Here is a 15424-nt window from a genome sequence, read left to right as displayed (position 1 = left end):
TCATAAGGGCTGTGGGGCAAAGTCAGTTATAGACGAAGCACTCTAGCATAGTAGTTAAGAATGGGCTGTGTGACCAAGTTGCCTGGGGTTCAAGCCTTGCTCTGCCACTTACTGACTCAAGAGATACACTGCCTCTCTGTGCCTTCGTCTCACCCCCTATAAAATGGGGCTGATAATAAACACCTCACAGGGTTGCTATGAGGACTAAGTGAATTTGTCACATAAAACATTCAGCATCGTGCCTGGCACACAGCAAGTAACTCAATAAACACCATTATCATCACGTGATAGCTAAGCTATTAAACACTGCTGGCAGGAAAAGACTAAAGATTACTGAAGAACACCCTAACGTAGGCAGAAGTTAATATTATATCATTTCCGCCCACGGAATCACCAGGTGTCGCCGGGCCCAGAAGGTCTCCCCTGAAGCAGCGGGCCCGGCCCCGTGCTGATCGTGGTCTAACGGTATCAGAGCCGTGTTGCCCGGTCTCACGCATGGACTGGGGCTCCCTAGGAAGAGCTGTGTCTGCACGTCCTCCCAGTGAAGGGTGACACAGAGCAGGGTTGTGGGGGATCTCTGCCAAGTAAACAAGCTCGCCATGTAACCTGAGTCCTTGACCAAGGCCCCAAGCACAGTCCTTCCAGGGAGGCCCATTTCACTGGTAAGGCAACTCCCCGTTGCCCATAACGCACACCCCTACACACCGCCCCAGATCCCTCCCGATCCCACCCTTGCCAGGCGCTAGGAATACAGAGCAGAAAAGGCAGGGGCACTACTAGAACTCCATCTAGGAATAAAACCAGTTAACATATACTAGGCACTTCCTGTATGGTAGGCCTGGATCCTACACTGCACAGGAATTACTCTGAGTTTGGTACTATTATGGTTCCCATTTTCCTTAGGCAGAGACAAAGGCTAAAAATTAAGGACTTTGCTTGAGGTTCCTTGGGTAATTGGCAGAGCTGGGATTCAAACCTACGCAGGCTGGCCCCAGAGCTCAAGCTCTTGATCTGTGTCGACGCAGGGAGACGTGACAGGGTGGAAAACCGCATCCAAGGTGACTTACGCCCTGACAGAAGGCAGTCGGGGTGGGAAGTGACAGGGGCTGTGGGAGTGCATGACAGGTGGGTGGGGGGTGATCGAGAAAACATCTAAGGATAGCTGTGGAAAGAGGAATAGGCTTAATGGATTTGGGACATGTGTCAATGTTGCTCTGAGTGACACCCGCCTCTTTGAGTCAAGCACTGAGTATATGCACCACACATGCTCCGATGGCATCGTCTCTCATTTCATGTCTGCCATCACCCAGGGAGGAAGTTGTGACCCCCACTTCACAGGCGGGAAGCCCAAGGCTCAGAGAGAAAAACTCACCTGCTAAAAGGCCCTTTACAACAACTAAGTGGTGGGTGGATGCTGGGTTCAAGTTCAAGTCAATCCCATAGCCCCTGCTCTTAACCCTTAGGCCCCACCGTACAAACAGGAATCAGCGAGTGTGTGGTAGGGACCTGACGCAGAAGGTGGGAAGCCACGTGATGTTCCATCCTAGGCCTGCATTTAGTCTATGTCTGCTCCCTGTGCAGGCTGGAGGCAGACACAACAGCTCCAGCCTACCTAAGCCGTGTGTGTGTGTGTGTGTGTGTGTGTGTGTGTGTGTGTGTGTGTTGGGGTGGTGTTGGTAATTAAGAACCTTGTTAAAGGGTCTCCTAACTATATGGGGAAGTAAAATAAGCAAGCAGCAGTGGGGTGGGGTGATGATGGAATTTCCTCCCCTCCCCTGCTTAAGTGCATTCACCAGAACCAGAAATCAGGGCAAGAGAAGGCCACACACACCTGTTCTTCCCAGCACGTCACCAGGCTTAGAAAGACAGAGCCACAACGGTGATAATGTTAATAACGGCTCCCCCTTACTGAGGACCTACTATGTGCACCATCCCAGGAGCTTTACATGAATCGTTTCAACCAATCCATGAGAAAGGGGGTACTATTATCCCCTTCCACGGGGCAGAAAACCGAGGCTCAGAGAGTCACTGGCTCAAGGTCACCCAGCTGGGACTAGAAACCACGTCTGTTGACTGTAAAACCCACATGTTAAACAGAAAGAGCACTGAATTAGGAGTCCAGGAGATGAAGATCTAAGTCCTGCTTCCAATTCCCTGTGAGGCCTCAGGCAAATCTCCTCCCTGTTCCGTCCTAGCCTTTGTCTCCCCAGGAGAGGTTGGTCCAGAAGGTGTCTCAGCCCTTCGGTGACCCTGCGAACTGCCACGCCCTCTCGGTGTTCCCCACCCCCCCGCCCCACTCTGGGAAGCCCAGCAGCAAGTGGAGCAGCCATGCAGAAAAAGATGAGCTAGTGCCTTCTCACGGCTGCCTTATGATCCGAAGCAGCTGGAACACCCAGAACCACAAAGCCACAAGATTCCCTCGCGCCGGGCCGTGGGAGCGGGAGCCCAGAGGGCAGAGGGGCCGGGCATCCCCGGGGCAGCCACCACTTCCTCTGCCCTCACTTCTCGGCAGGGTGTGCGGAAGTGGGGGAGGCAGGCTCTGGCTCTGTGCCCTTCCGGTTCATTTCTCTGGGTCCCCGTGACCTGGGGTGGTGGGAAAGCGGTCACTCTGGGAGAATCCCGAGATCTCACTCTGGAGGGCTAAGTTCGAGGGGAAGTTTTAAGACGAGAACCTCTGTTGGGTTCCAAAGGCGATTTTTGCCCACCATGCTCTGTGGCCAGAAGGTCCTGTGCCATCTGAGATACCCTGTCTCCCTCTCTCCATCCTTCTAAGTAGTTGCTAAAATCTCAGATCCTAGCGTAAGAGAAGTCTCCCCTTCAGGACAGGTCAAAGTACTAGGGTCCTGCTCCCCTTTTACCTGCCGCCCGCCTCCCTGCCTCACTCCTGCCCCCTGCGGTTCATCCGCACAGCAGCCAGAACCTTGCCAAAACCAGTCACACTCTCTCTCTCTCTTTCTCTCTCTCTCTCTCTCTCTCTCTCTCTCTCTCTCTCTCTCTCACACACACACACACACACACACACACACACACACACACACACCAGCTTGGAGCCCAGCAGTGGCTTCCCATCACTCTTAGGATGAAATGCCAACTCCTCCAGCCCCTGTCCCCACACCTGACAAGGCCCTCCATGCCCACCTTTTGCCACCCCTCTTCCCTTGCTCTCTCTGCTCAGCCACGTCAGCCTTCTTACTGCCCATAACATCCAAACCGCATGTCCCTGTCTCGGGCCCTTTGCACTGCTGTTTCTCTGTTCAGAACTCTCCTCTCCCACATCTTTGCCCAGCTGCCCTCTCCTCATCCTTCAGGACTCGGCTTAATGTCACCTCCTTCCTTGCCCACCCATTTGAGGAGCTCCCTCCCCACCTCGCAGCTAACTCTCCACCACATCACTCTGTTTTCTTCCCTTTCTCCGAAGTGATCTTTGTGGTTGGTTGGTTTGCTTGTGTAGTCTCTGGCTCCCTCACCTAGAATACCTCTCCTCAAGGGCTCTCCTCAAGGGATTTTACTGCCTCATCCACTTTGGTCCCTACAATGAGGTGGGACCTCATTTCATCCTTTCAGCTGTGCAGGTGAGGATGCTGCAGTTCAGAGTGGTGGACTGACTTGCCTAAGGTCACACAGGATGCAGACCCAGGTCTTCCTGATACCAAGGCCATTTCTGCAAAGCCTCCGTGGACAAGGCTTCCAGGGGCCCACTTTGGGGGGCTCTCACCCAGAGAGGACTTATTCACAGTGAGGCTCCTACCAGGGATAGTAAGAATGAAGGGCCTGCCTACTTCCTCAATGGTCCTTCTTTGGAGATACGGGGCAGCTGGGGCTCGCCAGTGGGGCAGGTACAATCCTGGAGATGAAGAAGCGTGCCGTGAATGCCTCCCAAATAAAGGGAGCCCACTAGAAACTGGGGAGCTGGGGAAACCTTCAATCTACCCCATGTTGTGCAGAAGGGGAAACCTAGGACCAGGGCAGGGAAGGGATCTACCTGAGGTTACACAGCCCGGCAGAGCCTCACGGTCTGGGGTCTCCAGAGCCAGAGGCCCCTCCCTCCCCTGAGAAATGACAGGGGAAACCCAAAGCCCAGGTTCTAGGGAGAGAGTACTGCCAGGCCCCGAGGGCAGAGGAGGGCTGGCAGAGTGGATCTGAACCACCTGGACAAAGAAAAGACTCACATTCCTTCCTCCTTTCAAAAAACATTCATCAAGAGTCTACTCCAGGCTAGATCTTGGGCCTGTCGGCAGAGGTGAACAGCACATGCAGAAACAGACACCTCCCTGGAGAACCACGTGGTGGGTCCCATGACAGTGAAATACACACAGACCCTCTGACTCTGCAGATCTACTCCCAGGATCCAGCCGCGAGAAAGGAGTGTGTAGGTCCACCAAGAGAAAAACAGGAATGTCACAGCTGCCCAGGCAGGAGTGTCATCCGTGGATGCACGTGTGCCTCTGCCCAATGGGACACCGTGCAGCCTGAAAAGGAGCACATTCCGGCATGTGCGGCAACGTGGGCAAACTGAACACCATTCACTGTTATCTGAGGCTGAAGGAAACCAGACCCAAGAGTACCTATTATGAGTTCATGCAGATAAAGTTCAAAACCAGGCAAAACTAGGGTGACATAAGGCAGATTAGTGGCCACCTGTCACAGAGAGGGATGGAAGGGAGTATATGGGACCTCTCCGGGGAGGAGAAAATGTCCTATGTTATGATCTAGGTCCTGGTTCTGCCGGTGTATACATTTTGGGGGGGGAGGGGGAGGGGGAGAGAGAGACAGAGAGCACAAACAGGGGAGGAACAGAGGGAGGGGGTGGGGAGAGAGAATCTGAAGCAGGCTCCACGCTGCCAGCACAGAGCCCGATGTGGGGTTGGAACTCACGAACTTCGAGATTGTGACCTGAGCAGAAATGAAGAGTCCGATGCTTAACCAACTGAGCCACCCAGGTCCCCCTGCAGGCATATACATTTGTAAAAACTGAGCTGCGCAAGATGTGTGCATCTTACTTAAGAAATTATGCCACAATTTAAAAATATGCACAGTCTTGCCCTCGGGAAGCACACAGACCCGCGGAACAGGACTGGCATATCGTCCTCATGACCACGACCATGAAAGAGGCTGTGCTGGGACTGAGCTGGCTTCTTCCGAAACAGCGTGTGATTAACACTTCCAACCACTGTACAGAAGAGGTCCCACTATCTCCAGATCAGAGGTGAGGAAAACGAATCTCGGAGAGGTGACCGAGTGTCTGAAATGACACAGCAAAACGTGAGGGAGCAGTCTCCACCCCCCTGGTCTTCCTTCCCCACACCTTGAGGTTGCTGGTCCCAGGCACCCCCCACGCCCCTTCCTCTCCGGCTGAACACCGAACACCGCATGAGCACTGAACTTCTGTGAAATAGCTGCTTAGGAAATGGGTTCTTCCTCCGCCTTCCGCCTCTTCCACCCTCCCTCACCCCCTCACTGCCACATATCTCTGAGGTCATTTCAGCCCTGGACTTCTGCCCGATGAGAAGGAGCCCCAGAGGCCGGGCAGCTATGTGTTGGGGGCAAGGGATGAGTGGTGGTGTGGGCCAAGCGGCTTTCTCTGCTCCTGGGCTCCCCTGACCCGGCCTGCGGCCCCAGAGTGCCAGGAGGGCTTGCGGTCAGAGACCCCACCCTTGGCTCCAGTTCACGAGTGACGTAACCCAGTGTCTGGGCTCAGAAAATCATGAAATGTTTATTTGGAATAACAGCTACCACCTCCATTGCCACCGCTTACTCAGTTCATAGCCTGTGCCAAGAGCTTGAGCCTGTCTCGTGAAGCCTCACCCTAACCCTAAAACAGGTACAGTTAGTTAGGATCTCATTGTACACACAAACTGGAACTCAATGGGGTGCGGTGGCTTCCCGGGTCTCACGGGGAGGAAGTGATAGCACTGGGATTCAAACCCAGGTCTGCCCGGCCTTGAGCCCTGGGCTCTGAACCGGAGTGTGATGCTTGTAATCCTGCCCGTTATCACCGAAAATGCCCCCTGAGTAGGTCTGTTCCGGCCGCATCGCTTTACAGACGGAAAAACTAAGGCCCAGGAAGGGAGAGCCCCCAGCTCAGGGCCACACAAAAAGTTGGTGGCAGAGCTTGGCCTGAAAGCTACATGTCCACCCTTGGCCTGGCTTTCAGTGACCAGGGCCTTGGAGCAGGCCACGTGCACCTGGATGGGCAGCGTGTGGGAGGCAGGGAGGCCTGGTTCCAGGCAGAGGTAAATATTGACATGACAGTGTTTACACTGTAACCCTACTCCGCCTGGCGGCCGCCCCACACCCACCCCACACTCACCCCGTCCTGTCCCGTTCCATCCTGCCCAGAGGGGAGGAGGCTTGCGGGCCAGGAGCTGCTGCTCATATGCTCCTAGGGGCAAGTGGGCAGGGAGCCCGGGACATCTTCGGTCAGGGGGCTGCTGGAGACCTGGGCTGCGGCCCACAGGGCAATGCCGGGAGCTGGGGAGCTGGGGAGCTGGGGAGCTGGGGTCTGAGCTGGGAGTCACAGGGCTGAGTTTCCGTCCTAGCTCTGCCACTGACTGGCACTGGGACCCAAGAACAGTCCATGAATGGGGAGGAAAGGGCTTCAGTAACTGTCAAGTGCTGTGCAAAGGTGAAAGATAAGTATCAACATTCCAGCCTGGCCACCGTCCAGCCCCAATCAGCTCCCACTGCCTCTGGCCACTGCCCAACAGCCCCATTCCCATCCCCAGGGGGGCTTTCCTAGGAGGGCAGAGTTTCTGAAGTGGGTGGCAACTTGGGACTGAAGCCAGAATCTTGAGGAATCAGGAGGCCGCTGCCTGGTTCCAGTCCCTAATTCCCTAAGTGATCTTTGAGTGTCAACTTCCACAGCTCTGTAACGGAGATAAACCTACTTCCTGGGGTTCACGTGAAGGTCAGAGAGGTTTACATTTAAGTGCCAGGCACACAGGAGATCCTCATCTTGCCCCTTGATCTTTCCACCTATAAAATGGGGAAGTTGCATCAGATGGTTACAACCAAGCACTCTACAGTTGTAAGATCTAGCAGCCAGGGCCCCCTCTCCGTCTCTGAGCCCCGAAGTTAGATCCTCCCTCAGCTAATTTCCTGAATAGTCTTCAGAAACTTGTTCTCCTGTTTACATCTCCCCCCAAGGAATCCCCCAACAGCTCTGTGGGGAGGAGAGAGTCATTCCCAGGCTTGTCAGTGAGCCAAGACAGGCCTGTGGATATTTCTGCCACCCCTGTCCTTGGGGCATCTGGGAAAAGGGCAGAATCCCCAGGCTCTAGACCCCTACTGACAGTGGGATTCAATCAACATTGGTTGTTCGTTAAACCTGGCCCAGGGTAAAACTCTTTAAGGACAGGACAGCACCTCCTTATTTTCATTACTCTAAAACTTGGCTCCTACGAAGCACTCCATTCCACTAACTGTTGCCAGAGGAAGCACAAATGCCACCTCTTCTGGGAAGCTTTCCCTGATACTCATGGCCGGGGTGACTCTGCAGTTGTATCCCCAGGTTGGTAATGTCATATTCTACCTTATTTTAGAGCCACTTGGGAACTTCGTCCTTCTCCTCTATTAGATCAAAGTTCCTTGAGGCCAGGAGCCCCACACATTATTTGCAGGAAAGGAGGTGGGGAGGACGGTCAATGTCCACGCGGAAAGGGGCTTTGTGCAACCTCTCTTCACCGCCCACTCTGGGCAGCATGCTGGGGGTGTGGGTGGTGTGGAGGGGGCAGCGACTAGTGTCTAGACCACCACCAACTCTCCCAGGGCCACTCCAACTGGTTTTCCAGCTCCCAGCCTCACCACTCCTACCCCGAAGCAGCTTGTGTGACCATCTTAGAACACAACTCTGACGACATCACTCCCCTCGCTCTGAACTCAAGGGTGGCTCCCCACTATCCTTAGGATCGAGCCCCAAACCTTTAACAAGACCCCACCTGCGCGCACCTGCCCCAGCCACCTCCCGAGCATCATCTTCTGAGCCCCCAGACGAATTAATTCTGGAACACACATTTTGTCCCATCTTGCACAGACGGCTCCCTCCGCCTGGAATGCTCTGCCAGGTCCCATTCATTCTTCAGGCCGCAACTTTAATGCCATGTCCTCGAGGAGCCTTGTCTGATCCCCAGGTGAGGTTCCCTTATCTGCTCTACAGTACCGTGTGTCCCCTTGGCAACAGCAATTGCACTGCTAATTTCCTGCTCCTTATCTGCCGGCCTGTCTGCCACACTGTGGAAGAGAGACCTATCGGTCTCTTTCACCCTGACTGCAGCCCCGATGCCTGGTACTGTGCCAGGCGGACTTGGTTGGTGAATGAACGAATGAATGTGCTAGGGGTGCTCACCTAGTGAACTAAAAAAGGAAAAAAATGGAGCAGAAACACAAAAACTCATAAACATTTGCTGATGGTTCCTCCCTGGCTGTAGACATCAAAGTGTGGACTTTAGCCAAGCGGGTTATGTCTTGGCTAGTGCCCGAAACCTTCTGTCGAACCCACCCTGTAGCCCTCTCACTCCTCAAATCTTGTCGCTCCCCTGATGGGTTCTGGTCTCTCCAATTCTGTCTAGGAAACCACCTATTTATTCTTTAGCAAAAATGAACAACGGGTCTGTCTACCGAAAATCTTAGCAACTCAGGAAACCTGAGTAATCCGGTTATGAGCGTAGATGCTGGCTGCACGTGGAAGGGTACCACCAGGCTCTGGGAAGCCAGTAGAGACTGGTTCAGGGGACATGTGGCTGGCCTAGCATCTTCAAATAGTAACACTTTACCTTAAGTTCTTAAGCATTCCACATAGTATCCTAGATTGTACCCTCATGATAATCCCGCTAAGAAAACAAATCTGCCCCACTTGGTAGGAAAGGAGGTTCAGAGAGGGGGAATAGTTGATCCAAGGTCATGCAGCAAGCTGGAGGTACATCCAGTGTTCAAACCTAGGCACTGGACCCTGTCCTCAACCCGGCCACTCACAGTAAAGATGATTCCCAACCCTCAGCCGTGGCTTTAAGCTCAGCCCCTAGGTTGGAATGTGAAGGAACATTCTCAAGAAGCCACAACAGCAGACTGGGAACACTGGGTTGAGTCTCTTTCTCCCCAACCTGTCTGCCTGGTAACCCTCTAAATATATAGCAGGTATGTTTGACCCTATCTTGCTGTGTGACTCTAGGCAATCTCCTTCACCTCTCTGTGCCTGCTGCCGGGTGGTATGAAACAACTGAAGACAGGAGATAGAAAAAGCCTTCTTAGAACCCTCAGGCCAAGCCTGCACTGAGGTCCACCTGAGGACTTTAAGAACTACCCTGGGTGAGTAGCTAGGAACCATCGGGGAGATTCAGCCAGGACAAGAGGGAACAGCCCCACCCACCCTCCAAAGGAGCCCCATTTGGAACCTGGGGGCCAGGGGAAAGAAACTTGGCTACACTGGAGGAGAGGGAATGCGGGGTTTGTTTAAAACTCATGGAGCAGGAGATCCAAGGAATAAACTCTTTAGCAGGAACTAGTGTTCAGGGGAAACCAAATGACAGGGGCCAAAGAGGCCTGATGTCCACCTCCACCCCATCTCCCCCTCCCCCACTGCCACCCAACCCCCCCCCCACACACACACACACGCGTGCGCACTGGGTCTACAATCCACTCCTCAGCCTAAGCCTTTGGCCATCTGGCCCCACCAACATCCCTTGACCACGTTCTCTCCTCCTTCCTGGCTCTCTCATGCCCAGGTGCCAGGCAAGCTCCCTTCTGGCCTTTCCGAGAGAATTTCCTGTGTCTCACGCCCTGGTCCTCTGTTCACACGGGTTTCTCTACCTGGATGTTCTTTCCGATTCAGATGCCACTTGCTCAGTGAAGCTTTCCCTCATCTCTCCAGCCAGGAGGGGGCCCTCGCCTGGCATGATACCTCTGCCCCTCCCGAAGATATGCCACCCAGCATGAGGATCCTGGCAGACATTTACACACTGGCAGAAGCTCCCCTAACAGTATTTGTGACAGTTGTTCCTCCTCCGCACAGGGCATATAGTAAGTGGTCAATGAATCTTCACTGAATGATGAACAAAGAAGTGATTCTTAAGTCTCACTGTCCCCTTCTTCTCCCGACAACATGATACACTGTAATCCTTCTTCCAGACTAACAAACAGATGTCACACACAACTTCCCAATTTGAGTTTAAGACTGTACAAGAAAGGAAACGAAGCTGTATTTGAGCAAGCACTCCCGCTGTGTTATCGCACCAAATCCCCACTCCACCCCTGCAAGTAAGACTTTTCAACTCTTCTCACAGATGAGGAAACTGATAGTTAAAGGTGAGGGTTTGACTTGATCCAAGTCCCTGTGGGGAAGTGGAAGAGCCGGGCTCTGAACCTGAATCCGTTTGATGCTAAAACCTGGCAGGTTTTTTGGTTGCAAGGCTCGGAAAAGTGTGTCCAAGGAGAGGTGCCCTCTCTTTCTTTAGTGGTTTCTAAGGAGGAAAAAATTCTCTTTCTGAGTAACGTACGTCAGGGTGGGTTTGGAGGCAGAGCAAATGATATGACCTCAATGTCTCACCCCCTTTAATTGCCTATGTGCTGAGACTTTAAATCAAGGGCCAGGCCATAGGGTGGCCTTAGGGTGCGAGTTCCCTGCCACTGGAACCATCCAAGTAGAGCATTCCAGGGGAGAGATTCCTGACCAAGGAGGTAGGTTGGATCCAAGATGGTCTCTAAGCCATAATTTCATTACTTCTGACTCTGAACAGGCAAGTGATGGCAAAGGGGGAGGCAGATATTGGCAGGAAGAGGAGAGAGAGAGGAAGGGAAAGGGATGTTGTAAGGGGACTCCAGCTCTGGGCGGAGCAGAGGTTGGTCCTGGGGAATCACTGGGGGACTCTTCATGTCTACAGGGGTCCCATCTTGCCCCCACCTGGGCCCCTTCAGGCTTGGCAGCAGCATCACAGAGAAACAGAGGTGGCTGTACCGCTGGGACTGGCAGCCATCATCGCTGGCACATGCCCTCCTCAGGCCCTACATGGTGACCTGTACTCACTTCACAGGGCACAGAGCAGGACTAGGAGACAGAATCAGAAGGGCTTGCCCAGGGGAAAGAAAGCAAAGAGAAGTAGGTGGCCTCCGCCCCCAAGATGCAGAAGTGATCTAGGGAGGTCACCTCTCTAGGGAGGTGATTGAAAGGTCCAAGCTTTTCCTTCCAGAGAAAACACCCCTCCCTAAAAGAGCTCCAAAAAGCCCAGCCTCAACCACATGAGTTTCTCTCTGGGGCTTCAGAAACCCCCATGAAATCTCCCAGCCATGTCCCTTCTCCTTGGTGTCGCTGACTAACCCCTTCAGCAACCCCCTCCTCCGAGGACCCATTACGGGGAGATGCTGGGGAGACCGGATCACTGAATGCAGGGTCCTCAAGTGTCCCCTGGTCTCTGACAGCCGCCAATCTAGCTGCCTCCATTCTCCACTCCAGTAGGCCATAGTGGGATAGACAGTCCCCGAGTGCCCTCGACCGAACCCTCCGAATGCGCTGGGCTCGGCCACCCACGATGCCCCAAGCCGAGCCTCAGCACCAGACCGACCTCAGCGTCCCGGGACACTCAGGTCCAATTGGATCCACCGGCTCCCTAACCAACCCCGACCCCTCTGCGGACCCAGCCGGAATGCCCGGGGTCTCCACGCCCAGCCAGGACTTCCGGACGCCCCAGACCCCAACTGCACCAAGTGTCCCCGAAGCGAATCGGCCACCCCGAGCCCTCCAAACCCGGCTGGGGCCAGCCGCCCAGAAGCAAGCTCGGCGCGGCCCCCGACGGAACCGAGGCGGCGCCGCCCGGCCAGCCGAGCCCGGCCCGCGCGCCCCCCGACTCCTCGCCTCCCGAGCGAGAGCCGCAGCCGGCGCCCAGCCCCCCGCGAGCGCGGCCGAGTCCCACCGCTGCGCCGCCGCCGGGGCCGTCCAGGCGGGGCGGGGCACTCACCATAGCTCGCGCGCTCCGCTCCTGCACCGCGCAGCTCCCCGGGCCGGATCCCAGCTCTCGGCTCCAGGCAGCGCTCCTCGGTCGGCGCGGCTGGCTGGCCCCGGCCGCGCGCTCGGCTCCCCGCGGGCGAGCGCGGCTCCGGCGCCTAGACTCGGGGAGGCGGGCCCGCCGAGCGGCCAATGGCAGGACGCGGGGGCCGGGCCGCGCAGCCAATCACGCCCCGAGCCTGCCCTCGACCCCGCCCCGCACAACCTCCTTAACCCCAGGCGCGCCGGGCAGGGAGCGCGGCTGCGTGGGGACCCCGCGGCCCGCGCGGGCGGAGTCTCGGGCTGCGGGGTGCGGGGTGCGGGGTGAGCCCTCGCTGAGCCAAGCTTCGGGGGCAGGCGGAGCCCAGGGAGCGGCTCCGCTGCGGCGGGTGCGCGGCGCCAGGAGCCTCGGCGACCTTTGTCTCCTGCCTGGCGCCTGCTCGGGAGTGTGACCCAGGGCGCTGCAGCTGCGCGTGTATTTATGTGGGGTGTGTGTGTGTGTGTGTGTGTGTGTGTGTGCGCGCGCGCGCAAGAGGGGAGGAGGGGGAGAAGAGGACAGAGAAAAAGCGGGGGAGGCGTGGATCCCGCGTGCCTGTGTGTTTATTTGCGACCGAAAGGCAGACTGGCTATATTTGGGGTTTGTTACTTCAAGCTTGCGTGTGTGTGTGTGTGTGTGTGTGTGTGTGTGTGTGTGTGTGTGTGTGTGTGTTTTAAGAGAGCAGGGCGAGAGAAGGAGTGGGAGGGAAGCAGCGAGGAGGACCGATGGCTCTCCATGCCTGTGCATTTTGGGCGTCCGGGGGAGAGACTGTCTCTACATGTGTGTTGTATAAGAGAGTGAGTGAAGGAGGAGGGAGCGGCAGGGTGTCTGTGTATTTGTATGATGTGTGACCTGTGCCTTATGGGCCTGTTGTACACGCATGTGATATGGTAGAGACTGTGTCCCTGTTACAGAGACCAAATCCCTGTGGTTTTGTGGTGTTGTGGGTGCATGTGTACATGTGCACACACAAGGAGGCTTGGCTGTGATTCGGTACACTGTGGATGTAGCCTACCTAGTTTGTGGAAAGAGATAAAAACCTTGTGTGTGCAGCAAAAGTGTTTTGTTTGTGTGACTTTGTGATCACTTGTATTCATGTTGTGTTGAGAAAGAGAAACCAAGGTGTAAGGGGTGTAATGAGTGTGTATTCTGGAGAGACAAAGCCCTCCTGGAGGAGATGGGGTTTGGGCTTTGAAGGAAGTAGAAGCCGTTCATAAGGCAAGAAGGAAAGACGTGCGGAATCTTGCCCACCAGCCGTGAGACTGGTGGGAAGGGCGTTGAATTGGCTGGGAACAGGTGGATTCTGGGAGAGAGGACATCTAGTGCCAGGAGGGAGGGTAAGAACAGGGGACAGCAACCCCTGCTCAGGAGCTGGCTCAGAATGACTGCGCGTGCAGAAGAGGGAAGGTCTAGGCACACAATGCCAGGATTTCTAGGGGACCATCTGTTCCTGGGCAGTGTGTGTGGCAACCTAGAGGGCAGGGAGGGGCTCTGTGGACGTAAATCTCCCCCCTTCCATTCAAGAGTACTCTGAATTCTTTCAGGTGGAGGGAAGGATGTAAGGAGTAGGGCCACCTGTCAAAATTCACGTAGCATGTTGAGTGCAGGAGACAGGAAGCATGGTAGAGAGGGGGGCGGGTTGGGCCTTGCCCAGGTCTCTGTCCCAGACACTCTCTCCACCCTGGAGGTTGGGTAACATACCATCAGCTGCCCAGGCCTGAGCCAGTCTCAGATTCCTGGCAATTCCTCAAGTATCTTCCTGGGAGGTGTAGCCTGAGGCCTGGATTTTGAGATCCAGGAAAACACAAAATTGGAACCCAGTTATCCTGAGTTATCCAACAATGTGATCGTGGGGGATTCCCTTCTCTTCTCTGGGCCTCAGTTTTCTCCTCTGTATTCCTGCCCACCTCCCTGTACTGATGTGAGGATTTAACAAGTTAATGTACACGCAAGTCCCTTGTAAACTACAAACCACTGGAAAATGTTGAGCATCGTCCCATTTATACAAAGTTCAGAAATAAGCAAAATGAATCTGTGCTGTGGGGAAGTCAGGCTACCTTTGGGGAGGGAATAACTGGAAAGGGAAAGCTAGGGACACTTCTGAGTGCTGGTAAGGTCTCAGGAAAGAGGGGCTGGGTACGGGATGTGCTCAGTTTGTGAAGCCTCCTTAGAGTCTGTGTATTTTTCTTTCTACAGGCACACCTTGGAGACATTGGAGGTTTGGTTTAAAAACACCACCACGAAACTGCAGTAAAGCAAGTCAAATGAATTTTTTGGTTTCCTAGTACATTTAAAGTTATGTTTACACTATACTGTAGTCTGCTAAGTGTGCAAAAGGCATCATACCTAAAAAAAGAACCCAATGTATATACCTTAGTTAAAAGATACTCCATTGCTGGAAAATGCTAAACATTATGAGCTTTCGATGAGTCATAATCTGTTGCTGGTGGAGGGTCTTACCTCTACGCTGATGGTTGGTGACTGATCAGGATGGTCAGGTCAGCACCTTCAGGGTGCTGAAGGCTGGGGTGGCTGTGGCAATTTCTTTTTTTGTCCTTTGTTGGTGGCAGTTTCTTAAAATAAGACATCAGTGAAGTTTGCCGTATTGATGGGCTCTTCCTTTCATGAACAGTTTCTCTGTAACATGCGACGCTGTTTGATAGTATTTTACCCACAGTAGAACTTCTTTCAAAATTGGAAGTCAATCCTCTCAAACCTGCCACTGCTTTACCGACCAAGTAATATTTATGTAATATTCTAAATCCATTGTCTTTTCAACAGTCTTCACAGCATCTTCCCCAGGAGTAGATTCCATCTCAAGAAACCGTGATCTTTGCTCTTCCATAAGAAGCAAGTCCTCATCTGCTTGAGGGTCGTCATGACATGGCAGCCATCCAGTCCCCCTTTCAGTCTCCACTTCTAATTCTAGTTCTCTTGCTGTTTCCACCCCATCGGCAGCTGATCCCTCTGCTGACGTCTTGAACCCCTCACGTCATCCGTGAGGGTGGGAATCAACTTCTTCCAAACTCCTGTGAGTGTTGATATTTTGACCTCTTCCCATGAATCTTGAATGTTCTCATTGGCATCTGGAATAGTGAATCCTTCCCAGACAGTTTTCAACTTACTTTGCCCAGATCCAAATAATTTGGATATTATTAAATAATCTTCAATATTAAATAAGTATATTAAACAGCATCAAATAATCTTAAATGCCAAGACCTTGATCCATGGGCTGCTGAAGGGATGATATATTAATTAGCAGGCATGAAAACAACTTTAATCTCGTTGTACATCTTCATCGGAGCTCTCGGGTGACCGGGTGCGTTGTCAATGAGCAGTAATATCTTGAAATGAAGCTTTTTTTCCCCCCTGAGCAGTAGGAATCAACAGTGGGCTTAAAATAATCAGCAAACCAT

General features: G+C 53.9%; 1 protein-coding gene across 1 annotated transcript in view; it reads right to left on the bottom strand.

Annotated features, from left to right (window-relative positions):
* The window catches only part of ECE1 (endothelin converting enzyme 1), a 113900-nt gene extending 101802 nt beyond the window's left edge, over positions 1-12098 (bottom strand). Inside the window, exon 1 of the mRNA XM_058718749.1 lies at positions 11946-12098. Coding sequence (XP_058574732.1) covers positions 11946-11948 — 3 coding nt within the window. The 5' untranslated portion in view covers positions 11949-12098. The remainder of the gene's footprint in view (positions 1-11945) is intronic.
* Between the last annotated feature and the right edge of the window lie 3326 nt (positions 12099-15424).

The sequence above is a fragment of the Neofelis nebulosa genome, chromosome 2, assembly GCF_028018385.1.
Source record: "Neofelis nebulosa isolate mNeoNeb1 chromosome 2, mNeoNeb1.pri, whole genome shotgun sequence".
Lineage (NCBI taxonomy): Eukaryota > Metazoa > Chordata > Mammalia > Carnivora > Felidae > Neofelis > Neofelis nebulosa.
Note: the sequence above shows the minus strand (reverse complement) of the source record. Positions and strands in the feature narration are given on the sequence as shown.